This window comes from Aquarana catesbeiana, linkage group LG09, assembly GCF_042186555.1.
Source record: "Aquarana catesbeiana isolate 2022-GZ linkage group LG09, ASM4218655v1, whole genome shotgun sequence".
Classification (NCBI taxonomy): domain Eukaryota; kingdom Metazoa; phylum Chordata; class Amphibia; order Anura; family Ranidae; genus Aquarana; species Aquarana catesbeiana.
The window spans coordinates 99,601,382-99,625,278 of record NC_133332.1 but is presented as its reverse complement, the minus strand read 5'-3'; the positions used below and the strand labels follow the sequence as shown (position 1 = coordinate 99,625,278).

The 23,897-nt window shown below is 42.6% G+C and overlaps 1 protein-coding gene across 1 annotated transcript in view; it reads left to right on the top strand.

Moving 5' to 3' along the window:
• The window catches only part of LOC141107967 (uncharacterized), a 54,020-nt gene that overhangs the window by 10,633 nt on the left and 19,490 nt on the right, over positions 1–23,897 (top strand). Inside the window, exons 2-4 of the mRNA XM_073599074.1 lie at positions 11,808–12,192; positions 18,861–18,956; positions 22,518–22,640. Coding sequence (XP_073455175.1) covers positions 11,815–12,192; positions 18,861–18,956; positions 22,518–22,640 — 597 coding nt within the window. The 5' untranslated portion in view covers positions 11,808–11,814. The remainder of the gene's footprint in view (positions 1–11,807; positions 12,193–18,860; positions 18,957–22,517; positions 22,641–23,897) is intronic.

The following is a 23,897-nucleotide window of genomic DNA, read 5'->3' as shown; positions in this document are numbered from 1 at the left end:
GAGGGCATGATTAGATGTGGTGTATTCAGGATTCGTGATGTAGTAAAACACTGAGGCTACCTCAAGAGCTCATCAGTGTGTGAAACTGTTTCGGAAAGGAACTCTTCTATCTGTCTCCTAAAATCGAATCTTCATCACCGCACTATAATATTGGGAAGTGGCATGATAGCCAGGGCAAGATGGGACATCCATATCTGGTATCTTTGGAGTTGTAATTTCATTTATCACAGATACTTATTTTATATAGCACCAACATTTAACGAAACACTTTACATCTATATTGTACAATCACATCAGTCCCTGCCCTCCTCTGTGACACCACAGGATAGCCCTCTGCACTTGGTCACTTCAGTGACACCACATGAACTCTCCTCCAACATCACATTACACCACAGGATACCCTCCCTCCCCACCTATGGACACCCCTCCGTGCATGTCAACACAGAATAGCCCCCCTCCCCTATGACACTACAGGATACAGCTCTGCACCCCCCTGACACCTCCCTCCGTGACACATGAAATCCCTTGCACTTACTGACACCACAGGGTATGTACCCCGATCTTTGACGTGCCTCTTGTGCACGCGTTCTCTGATTAATCTCGGTAGCTGGGAGCACGCTCACACACGGAGGAAAGCTGGTATCATCTGCCTGGATAGTGATAGAGGTTTCCAGCCTGTACGGGGAAGGGATGTACTGTGTGATCGGTACCCTATGGCGGCGGGCTGTATGAGGCACCCGAACCGAAGCTGTCCATTCGGACAGTGGGAGTTGCTTGCACCTGGTGCCGGCGGTGAATGGGCTGATGGGTGCCCAGGCACTGAGACTTAGTCTGTGGTCACCGTCGAGCCCTAATCTAAGGTCCCTAACTCACTTTCATACATACTAGGGCCGATCCAGACAGGAGCCAATTAACCAGTATGTCTTTGTAGTGTGGAAGAATACCAGGGTACCCAGAGGAAACCCATGCAGGCACAGAGAGAACATGCCATTTCCATGCATAGAGTATTGTGATTGGGATTAGAACCGATGACCCTAGTGCTGCCAGGAGTAAGTGCTAACCATTTAGCCACTATGCTGCCTGTATTATTGCCCTTTTTTGTCTTGCAGTCTGTGGATATAGGGACGGGAAATTCACCCCTATACCCCAGCATAGAAAAAGGAACCAATAAGGCTTCATGTACACTTGGCCGTCATTAGCAGCAGGAAAACGTAAAACGTGGCAAAATCTTATTGCGACTTTAACATGGTTTAGCTACGTTTTGCGTTTTTCGGCGGTCGGCAGTCAAAACGTTCCTATCCTGAAAGTGATCAGGTTGAGGAGAGGGATGTTGAACCTCATCTAACCGCAGTAGCTCCTAAGCTCTGCTAAAAGCCCATGTGTACATGGACACATGAGCTTTTATGGAGTTGCGTTTAGGAGCTTTGGCAAAAAAAAATGCCAAAAGCTCCTAAACTCAAGTTTAGGAGCTGCTAGTGTATGTCAAAGACTACACTTTCTGATAGGTTTAAAACAACTGTCAGAATATTATTATCTGTGTCCCACCAGTGTGGGGACACAGACACCATTTAAAGCCTTACCATTCTCTCTCCTACTTATGCCATCGAAAACTAAAAACAAAAACCTCTAAACTCCCAATCCAGAGCAAAGCAAATTCCCCTCAAAACATGGCCCAATTTGTAGGAGTGAGGGGGAAAAAACGTTTTGATACCCATAGACAAATGGATAATTCCCTTAGTCAATAGCCTGAACTTTTTTGGAACTTCTAGAATTGGGCACATCCCTTGTTTTTATCAGGCCATTCATGGCCTTTTAAAGTTGGATAATTCCTTACTTATTGGAAGGAAAGGGGCACAACATTTCTTAACAAGGTTTAAGAATAGACAATAAAATCTGTATCCCTGCAGTTCACTGCATTCGATTTAGACAGTTTTGTTTTGCTGGTCACAAGTCTTTTCTGATGGTCTAATTAGTCATGGAGTTAGTCTTTGATGACTTCACCAGGAGCCTGGGGGAAATATGGCTGCAGCACGAGATCCAGTGTCAGGAGTTCAGACATGTGATGCATTTTAACAGAATATGCATACATATCATTTGCTAATCGGCTGCTTCTCTTATGAACACGTCAACATCTCAAAACAGCGGCTATGTGCCAGAAAATAAAGTTTGGATGCTTAATGTGTCTGGAATGTTGGAGCTGGCATTTTTGTGCCGATCGAAGTATTACAAGAAAAACATATCATTTCTAGTATGAGCTGTTAGAATGTTTCTGGGATTTGTGGTATTTTATTAGGATCGGACAACAAAACTATCTTGTGTCTATTTAGAGTTCAGGTTCAAATTTCCCATATTTATTATGTCACACATTTTTCTGTATTTTCTCACTTCGTTATAATTGCCTATCCCCGCCATTTTTGTAAGTCTTCTCTTTTTACTATGCTCTTCTAGCAACATTTTTTTAATAGTTGGTGTGGACAATTGGGGTCCTTTTCACATGAGCAGGCCTATCGGGTCTACCTGTCATTATTTCAGGTGGACCCGATCGGATCCTCCATTCTCTTCTGTGGAGCGGCGGGTGTAAATGGGTGTGTCCGTTTACACCCGCCTACAAACTATCCGATATGCTAAAAACAGACGGATGGAGATCCATTCGAATGCCAGTCGGGGTAAAAGGACAGGCAGTTTATTTTCATCCGACCGCCCATAGAAGAGAGCGTGTGGTGTCTGTATCCGCTCTGCGTATGCGGAGCAGACCTGGACCAACCATCTGCCTGCTCAGCGGAAATAAGAGGACATATTCCCCGCTGAGCAAGCGGAGTCCACCCCATGTGGAAAGGGACCTTAAGCAGATCTTCACCCTCTTTAATAAAGCATGACCCATGTTGAAGGTAATTCCTCTCTTAAATTTTTTTGAAATTGCCTTTTTTTTTTTTTTTTTTTTATAATTACCTTTTATATTTAAATATTCCTGCCACTTTAGTTTCAGTCCGCCGAATCGATGTATGTTATAAAAGATGTCCCGTTGACTCCTGGGATATCGGTGTCATCATTCCCAGGAGTCAACGAGCGTACTCTGCTTCTGGCATTTGTTATTTAAAAAAATGAAATGACACGATTACAGGCAGAGTTGCTGCTTACTTCCTGCTGTAGTTCCTCTAGAGTTTGGGCAAATCGGTGCGTCGACATTTAAGACAATAGCCATATTAGATGAAGCACTTCATAAGAGTCCTGATTATGTTTTTCTTTACATTTAGATGAGGAGACTGTAGCTCCTCTTTAATTTTAATAGTTAAAGCGGAGTTCCAGCCCTTTTTGTGTTTATTTAAAGTCAGCAGCTACAAAAAGTGTAGCTGCTGACTTTTAATAAACACACACTCAACTGTCCCGTGGTCCAGCGATGCGGCTGCCCGGCTCTCACTCGTCTCTCCCCGGCGCTGGCATTGCAAGTGTGGGCACCCGACTGTGACAGCTTGCGCTGTCAGTCGGGTGCGCACTGCGCATGTGTGAGTCGCGCAGTGCCTCCCCATTGGTTGGGCAATCTTTTGGGACATGTCCCAGAAGATTGCGGGGAGGGGGAGAGGTGAACTTCCACTCCAGCTGCCTAGGCAGCCCAAGCGGAAGTGGGAGCAGGTACCTGTCAAACTAGGTCACGCACAAACACACCTTGCTTGTGTGTGACCAAAAAAATACATGCCATATGTGGCATGTCAGGGGGTAAGGAGTGCTTAAAGTGGAACTTTCACTTTTGGGTGCAACTCCGCTTTAAAGGAGGAGCTCCTTTTGGCTGGACTTCTCCTATGGATCACAGGAGTGCAATTCATTTTGCATGCCTGTGACCTGTTTTCAGCAGACATCACAGATATCAGTCCAGGCACTGCGTCACCCCAATAATAAGAGTCTGCATCCGCCAGGTGCTCCAGTGAGCGAGGAGAGAGATGAGCAGAGGGCTGTGACTGACAGTCTACAGATCTCTGCTCATATAGCTGTGAAGGCAGAGCGATCAGTGATGTTCGATCGCTCGGTCTTCAGTGCAGAGGCACCGGGTGCTGCATCCACCGAGGTAAGTATGAATGGGAAAAAAAAAGAAACCCATACTTCTCTTTAAAGTGGTCCTTCAAAGTGGTCATTCAAAAGTTTGCACATACAGTGGGGACGGAAAGTATTCAGACCCCAATAAATTTTTCACTCTTTGTTATATTGCAGCCATTTGCTAAAATCATTTAAGTTCATTTTTTTCCCCTCATTAATGTACACACATCACCCCATATTGACAGAAAAACACAGAATTGTTGACATTTTTGCAGATTTATTAAAAAAGAAAAACTGAAATATCACATGGTCCTAAGTATTCAGACCCTTTGCTGTGACACTCATATATTTAACTCAGGTGCTGTCCATTTCTTCTGATCATCCTTGAGATGGTTCTACACCTTCATTTGAGTCCAGCTGTGTTTGATTATACTGATTGGACTTGATTAGGAAAGCCACACACCTGTCTATATAAGACCTTACAGCTCACAGTGCATGTCAGAGCAAATGAGAATCATGAGGTCAAAGGAACTGCCTGAAGAGCTCAGAGACATAATTGTGGCAAGGCACAGATCTGGCCAAGGTTACAAAAAATTTTCTGCTGCACTTAAGGTTCCTAAGAGCACAGTGGCCTCCATAATCCTTAAATGGAAGACGTTTGGGACGACCAGAACCCTTCCTAGAGCTGGCTGTCCGGCCAAACTGAGCTATCCAGGGAGAAGAGCCTTGGTGAGAGGTAAAAAAGAACCCAAAGATCACTGTGGCTGAGCTCCAGAGATGCAGTCGGGAGATGGGAGAAAGTCGTAGAAAGTCAACTATCACTGCAGCCCTCCACCAGTCGGGGCTTTATGGCAGAGTGGCCCGACGGAAGCCTCTCCTCAGTGCAAGACACGTGAAAGCCCGCATGGAGTTTGCTAAAAAAAACACCTGAAGGACTCCAAGATGGTGAGAAATAAGATTCTTTGGTCTGATGAGACCAAGATAGAACTTTTTGGCCTTAATTCTAAGCAGTATGTGTGGAGAAAACCGGGCACTGCTCATCACCTGTCCAATACAGTCCCAACAGTGAAGCATGGTGGTGGCAGCATCATGCTGTGGGGGGGTTTTTCTGCTGCAGGGACAGGACGACTGGTTTCAATCGAGGGAAAGATAAATGCGGCCAAGAACAGGGGTATCCTGGACAAAAACCTTCTCCAGAGTGCTCAGGACCGAAGGTTTACCTTCCAACAAGACAATGACCCTAAGCACACAGCTAAAATATCGAAGGAGTGGCTTCACAACAACTCCGTGACTGTTCTTGAATGGCCCAGCCAGAGCCCTGACTTAAACCCAATTGAGCATCTCTGGAGAGACCTAAAAATGGCTGTCCACCAACGTTTACCATCCAACCTGACAAAACTGGAGAGGATCTGCAAGGAGGAATGGCAGAGGATCCCCAAATCCAGTTGTGAAAAGCTTGTTGCATCTTTCCCAAAAGACTCATGGCTGTATTAGATAAAAAGGGTGCTTCTACTAAATACTGAGCAAAGGGTCTGAATACTTAGGACCATGTGATATTTCAGTTTTTCTTTTTTAATAAATCTGCAAAAATGTCAACAATTCTGTGTTTTTCTGTCAATATGGGGTGCTGTGTGTACATTAATGAGGAAAAAAATGAACTTAAATGATTTTAGCCAATGGCTGCAATATGACAAAGAGTGAAAAATTTAAGGGGGTGTGAATACTTTCCGTCCCCACTGTATGTTGGGTACAACTACCATGAGTGGTGCACGGTGTATGGCACGTGCATCTAGTAGAATGGTGCGTATGGTACAGCCACAACATTTTAGATTTGGGGACTACCACTTTAAAGTGGATGTAAACCCTCACATATACCCAGTGAAGTGAACAGCCTCAGATGATACACATCGTTCTACATAGGTTTTACTTGTTTATCTACAGTCTTCTCTTGTCTACATCCCTTCAAAAATGCAGATTGTGTTAAAAAAATCTTTCTTCATCTGTTAGCAGCAGGGAGGAGAGACTTCAGTTACAGTGTGTGAGAGCTGGTTGGAGGAAAGGCACACCCCCTCAACACAGCAGAACAACAACTGTGTTGTGAATAGACCGGTGTTCTGACATATAGTGTCCTCCTATCAGATAGTGTCCGCCCCGTACTGCGCAGGCGCAGCGCCTGCGCAGTACGGAGCAGCAGGAGATGCCGAAAATGTCCGAAGTTGATCAGCTGACCATCAGCTGTACACGGCGCTCGGGCACCTGTTAGCGATGGCTGTGCAAGAGGGCCCCTCGCGGGCTCGCTTCGCTCGCCACGCTTCGGGCACGGCCTCGCTGCGCTCGGCAACTATTTATTCTAACTCTATGTCCACTTGGATAGTAGGGAATGATCCTGGACATAGGGTAAGAATAAATGCGCAGGCGCCGTGTACAGCTGACGATCAGCTGTTGAACTTCGGAGACTTTCGGCGTCTCGTTTGTCCTCCGTACTGCGCCTGCGCACTACAGGGCGGACACTTCTGGATAGGGGACTGTATTCGACAAGACACCGGCTCTGTTCTGAGCTCTTTCTCCCCCACCGGCACAAATGTATCTCATGTGGCGGAAACACTTCTCAGAAGTGACTCATGCTGATTACAGAGCAGGGAAGCACCAGAGAGAAACCACACACACAGCTTTGGAGAGAGATAAGTAAACACTACAGATATATGTGCTTTGCTCAGATTTCTTGACTCAGGTTTATAACCACTTTAACCAGTTAAGGACCAGGCCTTTTTCTGATATTTGTTTACAAGTTTAAATTAGTATTTTTTGCTAGAAGATTACGAAGAACCCCCAAACATTATATATATATAATATATTCATGGAGAACACAAGGGTTACGATTGCTAACTTGTGGATATGTTGCTTGAACGGCATGCAGTTTGTGCATTGGCCCCCTTAAAACATCCTGACTACAGATTGACTCAAGTGCTGGAGGCCACTGATTGGCGTTGAACAGCTTTGTACAGGGAAAAAGCACTGGAATGTGTGACATGAAGACTAATGCTGGCCATACACTATACGAAAAATCGTCCGAAAATCGGTAATTTAGACAGTTTGTTCGTTTTTCGGCCAGTTAATGGGCACAAAATCAATAATCGTTGGGACGTTTTTGAGCCGAAAAAACAAAGGACAAGTTTGGAAATTTTCTGACAAATGATAAATTGAAAGGTTAATGTGTTTCCTGTCTGAACTGTCTGCACTAGGTATATGTAAAAAAAGAACAAAAATGCATTCATTTATGTCCACTGGATGATTTATCGGTCATTACATGATGGCACTATTGTTTGCACTCATGGCCAAATGTTCGTTTTTCGAAAATGGGTTCGGCCTGATTTTTTGTATAGTGTATGGCCAGCATAAGCCCTTAGTGCTTGTTGGATGTTGATAGTGATAAGTTAAACTCAGATGTCCTGCATTAGCCCTCTTTCACACTTATTCGACTTGTCCCACAATTTTGGACTGCAAAATCTCATGACAAGTCATTCTCCATGATTTTGAATAACTACCATTCATATTGGCACGACTTTAAGTCATGCTGACTTCAAAGTAGTTCCTGCACTACCTTTTTTCTGAAGTCGGATTCCGTATTAACTGATCCGACTTTGGCATGCGAAATGTGCATAAAGGGGAACTCCACGGCAATTTAAAAAAAAAAAAAAGGCATGGGTTCCCCCTTTATGAGCATACCGGCCCTTCGGTCTGGTATGGATTTTAAGGGGAACCCCCACGCCGAAAACGGCATGGGGTCCCCCCAAAATCCATACCAGACCCTTATCCGAGCACTGGCCTGGACGGTCAGGAAAGGGGGTGGGGACAAGCGAGCAAGCGAGCCCCCCCTGCCTCAAGCACATTGCCCCAATGTTGATGAGGACAAGGGCCCCTTCCCGACAACCCTGGCCGTTGGTTGTCGGGGTCTGCGGGCGGGGGGCTTATTGGAATCTGGGAGCCCCTTTAATAAGGGGGCCCCAAGATCCCGGCCCCCCACCCTATGTGAATGAGTATAGGGTACATTGTACACCTACCCATTCACCTGGGGGGAAAAGTGTCAATAAAAAAAAACACACTAGACAGGTTTTTAAAGTAATTTTATTAGGCGACTTCGGGGGGTCCTCCTCCGACTTCGGGGGTCTCTTCCGACTTCTCTGGTGTCTTCTTCCAGCTCTTTTACTAGCATTGGCCCGGTCTTCTCTGCTGCCTTCTTCCCTCTTCTCTTCTTTCGATGTTGACACAATGCTCTCTGCCACTGTAATGCCATGTGCGCGGTGTGCAACAATTTATATAGGCATGGAGATTGGTGACACCGCCCCCTTATGACGTCACAGCCCGGGCATGATGGGACTCTGACGTCATAAGGGGGCGGTGTCACCGGGTGACATCACCCGGTGACCACGCCCCATGCCTATATAAATCGTTGCGCACTTAGCTTACAGTGGCAGAGAGCATCGTGTCAACATCGGAAGAAGACAAAGGAGAAGACCGGGCCAACGCTAGTAAAAGAGCTGCAAGAAGATAGCAGAGGAGCCTGGCAGAAGGAACCGGAGAGCAGAATACTTATTCACATAGGGTGGGGGGCTCCCTGATTCCGATAAGCCCCCTGCCCGCAGACCCCGACAACCAACGGCCAGGGTTGTCGGGAAGGGGCTCTTGTCCTCATCAACATGGGGGCAAGGTGCTTTGGGGCGGGGGGCAGGGCCCCCCTGCCCCAAAGCACCCACCCCCCACGTTGAGGACATGCGGCCTGGTACGGCTCAGGAGGGGGGGGGGGGCTCGCTCGTCCCCACCCCCTTTCCTGCTGTGGAGTTCCCCCTAATTATTTGGTAATCAAAGTCGCGTCCGTGCTCATTGAAGTTGTACTTCAAGTCGTGGGGCAAAGTCGGATCCACAGTCGTATGACTGACTTGTCAAAATCGTGCAACTTTGGAGTAGCACAAGTGTGAAAGGCCTTAGGCGCAAGCCTTACTGTTAGAGATGTACAAACCTGGCCATACACTGTCCCCCCCACCCCCACCCCCCCACCCCCCACATTAAGCTTGAAGCCTGTGAAGATTACATCCAAGAATACTTTCTGGTTAATGTTACAGTAATAAGTCTTAACAGTAATTGAAAATACTTTTTTTTTAATGTAATGGATATTTTAATTTTTGGCAAGGAAATAGCAGCTGTAAAATGTAATCTCAAACCTAAAAGCCTCATGCATTCCAGGAACAGATCATGTGAAGAAAGTTAAGTCTATGGTGAAGGTGATAATCTGCTGTGAAATAAACAATGTCTACAGTCTTGCTCTTACAGCATTTTTTCTTATGTCTGCTTGTTTTCCATACCCAAGAGGAAAGGGCAATAAATAGGACTGGCCCATACCTGACCGCTAAAGAGCGATGAAATTGGTAAAACGGACGGAATTAAGATGGGCCTGCAGGAGCTGGCTGAATTTTGACCCGTGTGTACCTCTCTCTGTTCAAACAGTGCTGCTGAAAAACCAGCATTCAATCAGCCATTGGCTGCATTGTTGATCAGTGTATTCTGATGGGGGAAGTCCCCGCTGTCAGAAAACAATAGTGCAGTGGAAGAGATTCCTGCATACACCTCGCTTGTGGGGATCTGTGATGTTTTTTTCGTTCAACCCGCTGGTGGAGCAAAAAATCAAACTGCACGTGTATACCCAGCTTTAGGGATGAAGTTGAACATCCATTTTTATTTATTTTTTTACATTTTCTATATACATTATTTTAACTATATAGATATATATCATTGAAAATTAAATGTAGGGACCGTAGGTATAGTCAGCCTGAGCATGGATTGATATTCTTCTTTTGAATGGTTTCCTTAAAGGGATTGTAAACCTTCCTGGTTTTTCACCTCAATGAATTCCATGCATTGAGGTGAAAAAACTCTTGCAGTGCAGCAGCCCCCCCCCCTGTGCCCCCATTTTACTTACCTGAACCCTCATTTTCTTGTGCCGGGGACGAGCACACCATCTCTAGCTGGTGTCTCGTGTTCTGATTGGCTAGATTTATAGCAGCGCAGCCATTGGCTCCCACTGCTGTCAGTCAAATCCAGTGACCCTGGGGCGAGGCCGAGTCATACATTTGGCGGCTATGGACGCCAAATGCTGGACTCAGGAGCGCGCCTACAAGGTAACCCCCTCGGGGAAGCGCTTCCCCTAAGGGGGTTATCTGATGCAGGGAGGAGCCCAGAAGAGCAGGTTCGGGGCCAATCTGTGCAAAACGAGCTGCACAGTGGAGGTAAGTATGACATGTTTGTTATTTAAAATTAAAAAAAAAAAACACAAATCCTACAATCACTTTAAAGACTAAGTTCACTTTTTTTTTTTTTTCCCCGAAAGTCCAGCTCCCCTATGTACTAATATAGCATTCTTGTACTTTTTTTGCAAAAATATCAAAGCTTTCTATAAAATCTACAGATGCATACCTTGCTGTCCTGCATCCATGATTCCAAATGTATCTATTGCTTCTGTCTTACGTCCATACAGACTTGTAGATCATGACACAGGAAGGAGTTGACCAGCTGACCTCATTAGCACACACCCTGCATCATCCACCCTTCCACTCCCAGCTGCATGTTTTTTAAATGAAATGCAATCAATGTGATCACCCTTCTCACTAAATACACAATCAGATTTCATAGTCTGTGGCCATCTTTATACAAGTACATAGAAGGGAGTGGACAGAAACACGCAGCTTTCAAGCCCCTATCACATCTCTGCATAGTGGGAACTCGCATTCCCACATGCGTTTTTATTAGCGGGGGGGAGGTGTTTTGGAGCATTTTCACTCAGCACACATAGGGTAGCTCATCCACCTTTTTTTTGGTGTGTTTTTTACTGCGATTTTTGGTGCAGCGCTTTTCTGAAATGCAAGTAAACGCACAGATGTGAATGGAGCCTCGTTGTGTTATCGCACCGATTTCCCTTTCAGGCCCCATTCACATCTAGCCTAGTGGGAGCGAACGTTTTGTGTCTTGTTTTTCCTGTGACACGCTTAGGGCATCCTGCTGATTTAAATGGGCTGTGCTATATGTGGCTTGTTGGCGTGTTTTTTAATGTGCGTTTTTCAGCATTTGCCACTCGTTTTTTCACATGCCAAAATGTGTGTTTGCTTCTGTGTTTGGTGTGTTGTTAACAATTAATGGCACTGAAAGCACAACTAGGATTTTTAGGTCTATAAATGTGGCCATACACTATACAATCTGATTGTACAATCTCCTTTAGATCTGCCATAAATTATGTAGTGCAAGGGCCTGCCTGATTGGATACACAGTGATTGGCTAGATAGGTGTTCCTTCTATTATATAAATTTGGTAAATCTAATGGGATGGCTGGTGATGCGGCAGTGATACAACAAGGTGAGGGACGTGGCAGTCGCGGGTGAGTGGATGCCCGCTAACAGGGGCTGCCATGATGGATCTGACTTGAAAGGTGCTCTTTAAATGTAAGGACTTATTCTTGCTGGTAGTTAGAATCTTTGTTATTTGCAAACAAAATGAAGGTTTCCTATTTAGAATAAGCTGTCAGGTTAGTAAAACAGCGATGTCAGAACCGATTCAATCATACAGTTTGTAGTATATATAGAATTGCAAAACAATGAGATAAAGGAATGTTCCTGAACTTTTTTTTATCTCAGTTTAGCTTTTATGCTTTCAGATGTAACCGTGAATAAACATATTTCTGAAAGTGAACATGTTCTAAACTTTACACTAAGTATATTGTCTTTATTTCACAGGTTGGAAATGCCTCACTGCTTTGCCTATGGCTGCACCAACTACAGTGGTAAGCTTCCGTCGGCAGTCTCCATGCACTCTTTCCCCAAGGAACTGCCACTGGCAGAGACATGGGTACAGCACAGCCGCACCGATGTGGGCAACGTAAAGGAGTTTGTGCGGGACACCTTAATGAAGAACCCGGGGCATTATGTACTGTGTTCAGAGCACTTTGAGAAGGACATGTTTGATATAAGCAGTGATCCTCCTTTGATTTCATCTGAACCAAACCATAAATGGATGAGGCGAAAACTGAAGGTGAATGCCGTGCCTACAATTTTTGCTACTGGTGCTCCTAAGCTGCGCAGACAGGCAGCTTATCACTTGAAAATACATGAAAGAAAACAGGTAATTTGATGGCCATCCTTCTACCCCCCCCCCCTCCCTTTTTTTTTTTTTTTTTTTTCCATTTTGGATATAGTAGGGGAGGGTTATAGCCCCTTCAGTTTTTTTGCCATGTGTGCCCTATTGGTTAGATTTCCCATCCCTTGTCCTATAGTCAAACAGGAAGTGGGAGGAAATCCCTGCAAATTATAATACCTTTTCTCCTAATCGATCTACAGGTGAGTGCCGGGCGCGCGAGCAGTGCAATCATGGTAGGATGTTCATTGAGATCCAACCAATCCGACGCTATCACAGTGATCAGTCACTGTGAAGCCTGCCTCCTGAATGGAGGAGAAAAAAAAGTGTGACATAAATAATAAAAGAAAACCTAGATCAAGGTTTGATCTAGGTCAATGCCAGGGTTAGTGTTTGGGTCAAAGGTTAGGGTCAGTGTTTTTTTTTTTTTTTGTTAGTGTCAGTGAGTTTTTAGGTAGGATTAAAAAAAAAAAAGCGAAGTGGGCACTATTGCTTCCGGGCTGTACTGGTATCGCTGCGATCATCGTGGGCAGGTGAATTTAGTTTGGGTTGTTCTTTGGTGGTAGGAGCAAAAAATATATACAGCTACATTTTAAAAATAGCTTTTGTTACTATTTTGGGCTAGTTTTCCTTTGATAATAAAAAAAAAAAAAAAAAAAAAAAAATCAGGAGATATGCGTTACCATTTACCACCAAATGAAAGCCCAATTTGTCCTGAAAAAAACGTGGTATAATCCACCTGGATGTACAAAGTAGTTGTGATATGTACAGATTTACTAATTTTCAAAATTGTGCTTAGGCATGTAGATTTGTTTTACCCTTAGGCGTGAAGAGGTTAAAGTAGAACTTTACACTCCCAATCAACATTGACTGTTTTTCATCCTTATGCTGCTAGCATTAGTAAATAGATAGAAAAGTTACTTGCTTTAACCACTTGCCTACTGGGCACTTATACCCCCTTCCTGCCCAGGCCAATTTTTAGCTTTCAGCACTTTGAATGACAATTGCGCAGTCCTGCAACACTGCACCCAAACAAAATTTTTATCTTTTTTTTTTTTTTACACAAATAGTGCTTTCTTTTGGTGGTATTTAATCACTACTTATTTTTTTTGTTTCTTTAGTTAAAAAAAAAAAAATAAAAAATCAAATTTTGAAAGAAAAATTTTTTTAAAAAAATGTCAGTTTGTTATATAATTTTGCAAATAGGTAATTTTTCTCCTTCACTGATGTGCGCTGATGAAGCTGCACTGATGAGACAATGCTGATTGGTGGCACTGGTGGGCGGCACTGGTGGGCACTGATTGACTGCACTGACAGGCACCGAGTCGGGGACCGATTTCCCTGTAACAGAAGATGGTTACCGGCTTTCTGCTTCTCTCCTCACACTGATCCTGAGGAGAACAAATGCTGATAACCGGCTTGTCCGTGATCAGCTATTCTTGGCTGACGGCTGGTCACGTGGTAAAGGGCCTGCTGTGATCAGTCGAGTTGGAAGAACTCAGCAATTAGAGTGCCAGGCACGCGAGCAGTGCGATCATGGGAGATGTCTGTTGAGGCCCTCCAGCTCTGAAAGCCTTTTCTTCTTTTCTTTCCTTTCTTTCCTTTCTTTCTTTTCCATCATCCAATCAACGTGCAAGCAAAAATGCAGTTTTTTTTTTTTACACTTTCTGTTACACTCTAGAACAACTGCATTTGTAGTGCACAGGCTTTTTACCTTTTAGTAAATCAACCCCATTGATGGATGAGTTTGCTTTGAATATTAAAAATTAGTTAAAGCGGTGTTCCATCCAAAAGTGGAACTTTCACTCATTTGTCTCCCCCCCCCGAAAGGGTCTTTGACAGGTCAGTGGCTCGGCTCTCTCCGCCGCTGTGCTAGTAGGAGATCGCAGTGGTGCCTCGCGCATGCGTAGTAAGGATCTGGCGTGAAGCCGTAATGCTGCACTGCTGTGTTGCCTTAATGGCAATGGCGGCTTCAGCACCCGACAGCTGATTGAAACCTCAAACGCCAATTCACCTTATACTCACATCCTCATAAATCATTCTCTCGAATAGATCATATTCTTATCACAATAGGCGTGACCCCTGAACGCCTATCCTCATCTATAATTCCTTTTTACATGGACTGATTACTGTGCGGTAGTCGCCACTTTCACTTCTTTAAACCCTAAGGCACATGATCCCACGTGGCACATTACCAATTACATTTTATCTCGTCCATCTCATTCTGTAGATTTCGAAATTGCTTTAAAAGAATATTTGACCAATAACTCCACTCCAGATATATCCCCATTTTGACCCTCTGGGACGCTCATAAGCCTGTACTTCGAGGAGCATGTATTCGTCAAAAAACAGTGCCTCCTGCAACAAAAGTTGGAAGCAGAATTCCACTCCTCTCTCACACACTTCCAATCGAATCCTACTCCTGCGACAACAGCTTGATAAAGCACGTTTTGACCTTGATCTTTTTCTATCAGAGTCCGTTGATAAAATGCTTTGTAAATCTAGGCATACCTTCTACCTTTAAAGCTAATAAACCTGACCCACTTCTAGCCCGCACCCTCAAAAAATGAGATCACTCTTCCAAACCAATCCGACTGAAACTATCTCAAGATACATACACCAATAATCCCTTGAAGATCCTTTACACCTTGCCTCCCTATATAAAACAGAGGGTTCACTAGATCTTCAGCAGATTCTTTTTCTCTCAAATAACACTTCTAACTATCCCTTTAGCACGCCGCAACTGTCTTGAAAACCCCATTACTACTAATGAAATTTGTGTTTGCCATCAACACTCTTTAAACTAAATGCCCAGGCCCTGCTGCATATTACAAGAAGTTTACACTTATTCTTGCACCGCTATTGACTAGTGCTTTTAATTCCCTTCTTGATGGACATTCCTTTCAACCTGAAACTTTAACAGCTATAATCTCAATGATCTCCAAACCCCACTCTGATGATACAGGCCTGTCTCACTATTTGACCTTGACATTGAACTCTTAACGAAAGTTCTAGAATTTCGCCTAAACCGCGTAATTGGCTCTTTAATACATAGGGACCAAGTTGGTTTCATCCCACTGCGCCAAGTGGGAGAAAGAGTACGTAGGGCTACCTTATTGATAAATTCTGCTAAATCAAGACAAATTCCTTTCTGCTTATTGCTCTTCGATATCAAAAAAGCTTTTTATAGTCTCATGGTCCTACCTTCATTATGTCCTACAGTGTTGGGGATTTGGTCCTACTTTTCTTACCTGGATCTCATCACAATATGATAAGCCTAGAGCCTATGTAAAATACGCAGGATATATGCAGAGGCAGTCGTCAGGGTTGCCCGCTTTCCCCACTCCTATTTTGTCTTACTTATTGAACCTCTTGTCCAGTTGATCCCCTCTGACCCCTCAATTAAAGGTCTTGAACTAGCTGGTCATCAGCATAAACTATGCCTATTTGCCGATGACCTTTTAATCTTTGTTCCCAACCTTCTTCAGAAGCTTGATAATTTTGCCCACATTTCTGGTCTTGCCATCAACCCTCAAAAATCAATGGCAATAAATATAGCTCTACCTCCCTCTGCTGCACAACAGCACAGGCATCTCTTCCTTTTCTTTCTCATGGTCCTCTACTCACCTTCCTTACCTAGATATAACTCTTACGCCTAATCTTTCTGATCTTTTGCTGCCAATTTTCCCCCTATTTTGCATCAAATAACTAAATCTATTAACTTAGTGGTCATCTCTTCCCTTATCCTGGATAGGTAAAATAAACATTATTAAGATGGTTATATTGCCTAAAATCCTTTACCTCTTTTGGGTCTTACCCATTTCTGTTCCAGCATACTTTTTAAGAATATTGGTGAGAAAAGCAAAAATTTCAAACCGCGCTAAAATTAGAACAAATAAAAACAAATAGAAACACCAAGCTGCAGCTCAATTTTGTAAGATCTGTACAAACACAATGCATAGAAAAAAGTAGGAAGCTGCGCTATGAAATTGATATGAATACCTAAATGGGCATAGTATAACAGTCTTGTCGGATATGAGATAAAGTGATAACTCCCCAAATGGAAGGGGATACCAACAAAATCAGTCCTGTGAAAAATATCGTCCAGTGAAGTGAATACTAATGAAATAATCCTTCTGTGCAAAAATGAAAAACACCAGTGATAGTGAACCTCCACCGTACAAAATACACGCTTACCACAGGGCAAGCGATAACAAGCCTGTAAACTGAGATCGATATCCGGACATCAGACCAACACCAGCAGTAAATCCCTTGATTAAGGTGGGGATATATCAGAAGATCATGGCTCAGTGGATGGACCAGCGATCCGGATTACAGGAGCATAAAGAGAAACTCTCCATAGTGTGAATCCATAAAAAACTATTTTATTGTAGATAACAATTGTGCACTTACAATAAAGCAGAAGATCAAAAAGCTCGTAAGGAAGGTGACAGCTTTTGTTTCAGGCTCTTTAAAACCCGGTTTACCTAATTATACCCTTTTCCTTCTGAAGCTCAAAGGTGGCCTCGGATTTTCTAATTACTCCACCTATAACCATGCAGCCAATTGGCGCAGTTACCTAAATATCATGCAACTTATGAAGTTCCACTCTGGGTGGCACTGGAATCTATAGATTGCGACCCATTATCTATAACTAATCTCTTATGGTTGCGTTCTGCTGATCATAAGACTCATAAATTCAGTTACTAAACATTCTCTTGCCATCTGGGACAGGCTCAAATTGTCCTACAGTCCTCACACATCCCACTCTAATGCCCTGTACACACGGTCGGATTTTCTGACGGAAAATGTTCGATGGGAGCTTGTTGTTGGAAATTCTGACCGTGTGTAGGCTCCATCGGACATTTTCCATCGGAATTTCCGTCAGAGAAAATATGAGATCTGGATCTCAAATTTTCCAACAACAAAATCCGTTGTCATAAATTCCGATCGTGTGTACACAATTCCGACGCCCAAAGTTCCACGCACGCTCGGAATCAAGCAGAAGAGCCACACTGGCTATTGAACTTCCTTTTTCTTGGCTTGTTGTATGTCACCGCATTCTTGACGTTCGGGATTTCCGACAAGATTTGTGTGACCGTGTGTATGCAAGACAAGTTTGAGCCAACATCCGTCTGAAAAAATCCATGGATTTTGTTGTCAGAATGTCCGATCGTGTGTACGGGGCATAATAGTTTCTTAAAAATCCTCTTTTCTATCCTGCCTGGACCTCCCCTAAATCTTTTAAAGCATGGTCCACCTCCAATTTAACTCGACTAAATGATTTGATTTTCCCTACTTCCTTTAAAGCTTTGACCGAATTATGTAAAAAGTCATGGACTTCCTAATTCAGAACTATTACAATATCTCCAGATAAACTTTTTTTCGCCTTTTATTCAAGGTGGAGCTGAAATTGACAAATTATCACTCTTTGAAGATTTATGCAAACGTGATCCTCATGCAAAAGGACTTGTTTTGATTCTTTATGCCCAACTCTTTACTAAACCTAACACTGGCCCACTCTCATATGTAGTTAAATGGGAGTCTGATCTTGGGCTCAAGTTGGAAACAGCTGACTTGAATGAGATTTGGAATACAACCAAATCATCTTTGAAAAATACAATAGCTTTAGAGACAAACTAAAAAGTGCTCACACGTGGTACTTGGTCCCTGCCAAGATTGCAAAATTTGCACCCAAATACTCCTCTTCCTGTTTTTGAGGCTGTATTGATCCTGGACGCTATTTTGAGGTGTCCATCTCTCCTGATCCTTCGATTGCACTTTTAAACTTAAAACGGGCTAATCTCCCCCATTACCACTTCAAACTCCTATTACAACTCTTATCACTTGGTTTTATGTGTAATTATCAGCTATTTAGCATCACATCGCTTTGTGTTTTATATATTCTTTCTCAAACTCTTATTACAGGTTACTACAGCCGTGAAACAAACTATTGCCAAAGCCTGGAAATCCCCAACTCTGCTCTTAGCTGAAGCCAAACATAGAATCCATTAAGCTATGATTCATGATAAAATGTGCAACTTTGAAAAAATATGGTGCCCTTGGGTGACACACTAATTGCCTTCCAATGTTGATGAGTTTTTGTTAATGCTTTGGTAATCTCTCTTTATACGCCCTTTTCCCCTATTTTCTTTTTCTATACTTGGCTTTCTTTCTGTTTCCCTCTCTCTTTTATCTCTCCCCAGTATTCTTTTCCTTCTTTCTTCTCTCTTGGTTCAGATAGCAGAATTTTATATTTATATCTGTTGGTTTTACAACACTATTACCATAAGCTCCATTATGTTTCACATTTAGGTAATACCTTAATACTTTCTTTAGGTTTATACTCCTGATATTCTCCGCTAATTGACAATTCGAGGCTTAGTTATATTTTTTCTTACTCTCACTAGGTATTAGCCACACTTGAATATTGTGAATTATCTTTTGAGTTAATAGACCTGGAACTAGGTCATGTTATATGTACCATTTTTAAGTTTTATTTTGGAGCTAAAATATTATATCACTCGGCATGCTATTTTCCTGCAATTGTATCTGAACCTGTTTGTGTAATTTTGTTACACTTCAATAAACAAATTTGACAAGAAAAGAGGAACGTCAACTTGATCTGTTATAATAATTTGTTTTTCTTGACTTAGTTATTGGACAACCTCCTTGAGCAGCAGAAGCGCCCCAAGTTAGAAGCAGACCAGGCAATCAGCCAGTCCACAACACTGAATACCACAGAGCAAACGGTACGAGTGGCTTTCCTTTCACAGCTGGATTAAATCCTGCAGAATTTAATGGCCAGACTCGGGCAGGGAAATGTAGGAGCCAGATGAATCTTTTAGGAAACCAAGAAAAATGTACCCACATTTATTGGTAGTACCTGGTATGTGTAAAAACTAACACTGCACATCACCCTGAACATGCCATCCCCACCATAAAACCTGGTGGCAGCATCATGTTGTGGGGAGGCTTTTCTTCAGCAGGGATATAGAAGCTGGTCAGAGTTGATGGGAAGATGGATGGAGCCAAATACAGGGCAGTCTTAGAAGAAAACCTGTTAGAGTCTGTAAAAGACTTGAGACGGGAGTGGAGGTTCATCTTCCAGCAGGACAACGACCCTAAACATACAGCCAGAGCTACAGTGGAATGGTTTAGATAAAAGCATATTCATGTGTTAGACTGGCCCAGTCGAAGTCCAGACCTAAACCCAATTGAGAATCTGTGGCAAGACTATTGCTGTTCAGAGGCTCTCCATCCAATCTGACGGAGCTTGAGATATTTTGCAAAGAAGAATGGGCTAAAATATCACTTTGTAGGTGTGCAAAGCTGGCAGAGGCATCCCCAAAAAGCCTTGCAGCTGTAATTGCAGCGAAAGGTTTTTAATACAAACTTGACTCAGGGGGGCTGAATACAAATGCACGCCACACTTTTGAGATATTTATTTGGAAAAAAAATTTTGAAAACCATTTCTAATTTTCCTTCCACTTCACAATTATGTGCCACTTTGTGTTGGTCTTTCACATAAAATCCCAATAAAATACATTTACGTTTTTTGTTGTAACATGACTAAATGTGGAAAATTTCAAGGGGGTATGAATACTTTTTCAAGGCACTGTAGTTTGATGTCACATATGCAGTTTATACAAGAGGACTTAAAAATATCTCTGAGCTAGAAGTATTCTGCAAGAATACTGTACATGGAGACAAACTCTTAAAGCAAAAATTAGACGGTTAGCTAGCTACAAGCTATATTTAGAGGTTGTGATCCCTGCGAAAGGGGACATTACAATGTAATTTATTGCATCAAATTATTCCATTCTAAACAATCGAACATTCTGCTTATATGATCAATTTGAAGGCAAATTGACCACAGAGCTTTATGCAGAGTGTCCTTAAAGTTGAATTCTAGCAACAGAACCTGGCCGACATTCGGCCAGTGTGTACAGCAACCTGTTTGACAGAAGCCAGTCCCACGGCATGGGAGATCGCCGCACAAACATCGCTTAGTTAGTACATCGACCTCTCCGTTTTTCTTCGTTCAGCCCGCTGAATTGAATGGGGAAAAAAAAAACTTCTAGTGTGTGCCTAACTTAAAGTGATTTGTAAAGTCTCGTTTTTTTTTCCCCTATAAAAATAACAAACGTTATACTTACCTGCTCTGTTGCAGTGGATTTGCACAGAGCAGGCCAGATCCTCCTCTTCTCAGGTCCCTCTTCTGTGCTCCTGGCCCCTCTCTCCTGTTCAGTGCCTCTACAGCAAGTAGCTTGCTATGGGGGCACCCGAGCTGAGTCACAGCTCCCTGTGTCCATTCAGACACAGAGTCCCGCCCCTCTCTCTCTCCTGATTGGCTAGCTGACTTTTATTGACAGCAGCAGGAGCCAATGGCGCCGCTGCTGTGACTCAGCCCATCGGGAAGAAGAATCTCAGATGGCTGAGACGCTCGTGGACATAGATGGACAGAGAGGGACCTCAGGTAAGTGTGAGGGGGGGGCTGCTGCACACAGAAGGCTTTTTATCTTAATGCATAAACTATTGTTCATCATCATCTTAGAAACCCTTCATGTTAGTCTGTTGTGTTACAGTACAGTGCATTGCTGCATCCCTTGTGTAGTTCTTGAAAAAATATCCGATACGTTATAGTCAATAGTATTGCCTTGATAATGCACTAAACATTCAATTTTTTTCATTGGTGCATTTTCATTCGCATATCCATGGTTTCACATTTGTGGGGAAAAAAATAGGAGAAAAAGAGGAAAAACCATACCTCACAAGAAATTGCTGGTGTGAACAGGGCCCTAAACAGCCTGGCAGCAGATCAGAGAGCTGTAGGAGAGCAAGGAATATAAGTATTGAGTAAGACCGCTTCTATAATTAAAACATAAGTTTGCCTAATTTATGCAAAGTACAGGTTCTGTTTAAATACATTTGCATTTCTGGTCAGGCCTTGTCAGATGCAGTAGTAAAATGACAGCTTGAAAACAGATGCTAAAGTTGAGTACACACTAGGGCTGAAACAACTAATTGATTAATCGACAACTAATCGATTATGAAAATAATCGATTACTATTTTCATAATAGATTAATCGTCCAGTAACATAATGGGGTTAAAAAAACTAAAAATGAGCCCTTTATAGTACAAAAAAGAGCAAATAATCACTACTGTAAATATCACTTTTGCTGTTCTACGGTAAAAAAAAAAAAAAAGAACCCCTTACAGTAGTGATTATCTGCTTTTTTTTGTACTATAAAGGGGTCATTTTGGTTTTTTAAACCCTATTATGTTACTAAACGTAAAAACAAACTGCATAGGTGTGCATAACATCCTTATGCTGGCCACATGGATCAATTTTCAGACAAGAATATTCAGACGAAAAATCTTTGTACATTCACTGAATGAAAGAATGTTGTTTGAAATTTTCACTTGTTTTTAACATTCTGTTTTTAAAATGAATGTAATTTCTGAACGAAAACCACATACACTGTCTGAAAATTCCTTTGACCAAGAAGTTTTCTATTTCTGAATTTTCCAGCCACTGTGGTTGAAAACCAACGTCGATTTTGACTCCACTAACGATTAGAAAATCGAATGAACGTTCTTAAAATGACATTTTTTTTTAAGGAAGACATTGTTTTTTAATAAAAAGATTTGATCTCTGAGTCTGATGATATTTACCAGATTTGCCCTCTAATAGTATATACAGTATATCTCCTCTAATAGTTTATACAGTATATCTCCTCTAATAGTTTATACAGTATATCTCCTCTAATAGTATATACAGTATATCCCCTCTAATAGTATATACAGTATATCCCCTCTAATAGTATATACAGTATATCCCCTCTAATAGTATATACACACTTTTTTTTAAGGTTATTAACCGACACAATAATCGGCCAACTAATCGATTATGAAAATAATCGTTAGTTGCAGCCCTAGTACACACGGGGGCCGACTGTCAGGAGACAATGGCCGGTTAAAATCAGCCGACATTCGGCCGGTTGCTGTTGGATGTGCATGCTGGGTGAACCAGCATCTGACTGACTCCCGATCAGCGCTCTCAGTCAATGGCGGAAAGCGCCGATTGGATTTTCCTGACGGGGGGGGGGGGGCGCGCCTCTGTCAGGACACAACAGCTAAGCGGGAGAGATCACTGAACTAACCTCACCTTGTTAGTACAGCGGCTCCAACTGGAGCTGACACTCAAACTTAATGTGTACCTGGCTTTAGAATGTGTGACTTATGAATGAGTCTAGCTTTATGACCTGTAAATAGACAATAAAATTCTCTTACAATAAACCCATCTTAGGAGGCCGATGGTGTAAACGGTTGTTCAAGAAAACCTCAGTTGTGGAGAAGAAAACTACTTCCTCACAAGCCCCAATTTCTGAAGGAAAGCTGCAGCCAAGTTCCCCGAGCACTACAAAGGAAGGTATGAAAATAGTTTTGTGATTTTTCTTCTATTATACAGTGTCCAGCAGCTTGTGTTTTTTGGCAGCTGTCCATTTTCCCTTTTGACATATCCTTGATCAACGTGTAATAGATAAGTAAACGCTTGTACAATGTATAATCAGAAACAAAAGCCTTGTGAATAAAATCCTCCAGAAGTTTATATGCCTGAGATCTGCAGTGCAACTGCAGGGGCTTGCTCAATAGAACACTGCAAGTCCACAACCTGGGATGTAACTGCAGGGGCATGCTCAGTAGACCACTGCTTGTCCAGAACCAGAGATGTAACTGCAGGGGATTTCTTAATCGACTACTCCATGTCCAGAATCTGGGATGTAACTGCAGGGGCCAGCTTAATAGATCAATGCATGTCCAGAACCTGTAATGTACAGTGGATATAAAAAGTCTACACACCCCTGTTAAAATGTCAGGATTCTGTGATGTAAAAAAAGAGACAAAGATAAATCATTTCAGAACTTTTTCTACCTTTTTAATGACCTATAAACTGTGCAAGTTGAAAAACAAACTGAAATCTTTTTTTTGGGGGGGGGGGGGTTAAAATAAAAAATCAAAATTAATATGGTTGTATAAGTGAAGTGTGCACACCCTTAAACTAGTACTTTGTTGACGCACCTTTTGATTTTATTACAGCACCCTTTTTGGGTATGAGTCAGCATGGCACATCTTAACTTGGCAATATTTGCCCACTCTTCTTTTGCAAATCTGTTCGTGAGGGCATCTCCTGTGCACAGCCTTCTTCGGGTCACCCTACAGATTTTCAATTGATTCAGGTCTGGGCTCTGGCTGAGCCATTCCAAAACTTTAATCTTCTTCTGGTGAAAACCTTCCTTTGTTGATTTGGATGTATGCTTTGGGTCGTTGTCATGCTTAAAGATGAAGTTCCTCTTCTTCATGTTCAGCTTTTTAGCAGAAGTCTGAAAGTTTTTTTTGTGCCAATATTGAGTGGCATTTTAAACTGTTTATAATTCCTTCTACCTTGACTAAAGCACCTGTTCAAATTGCCCCAAAGCATGATGCTGCCACCACCGTGCTTCACTGTGGGTATGGTGTTCTTTTGGTGATGTGCAGAGTTGTTTTTGCGCCAAACATATCTTTAGGAATTATGGCCAAAAAGTTTAACCTTGGTTTCATCAGACCATAACACATTTTTCCACATGCTTTTGGGAGACTTCAGATTTGTTTTTGCAAAATTTAGCTGGGCTTGGATGTTTTTCTTCGT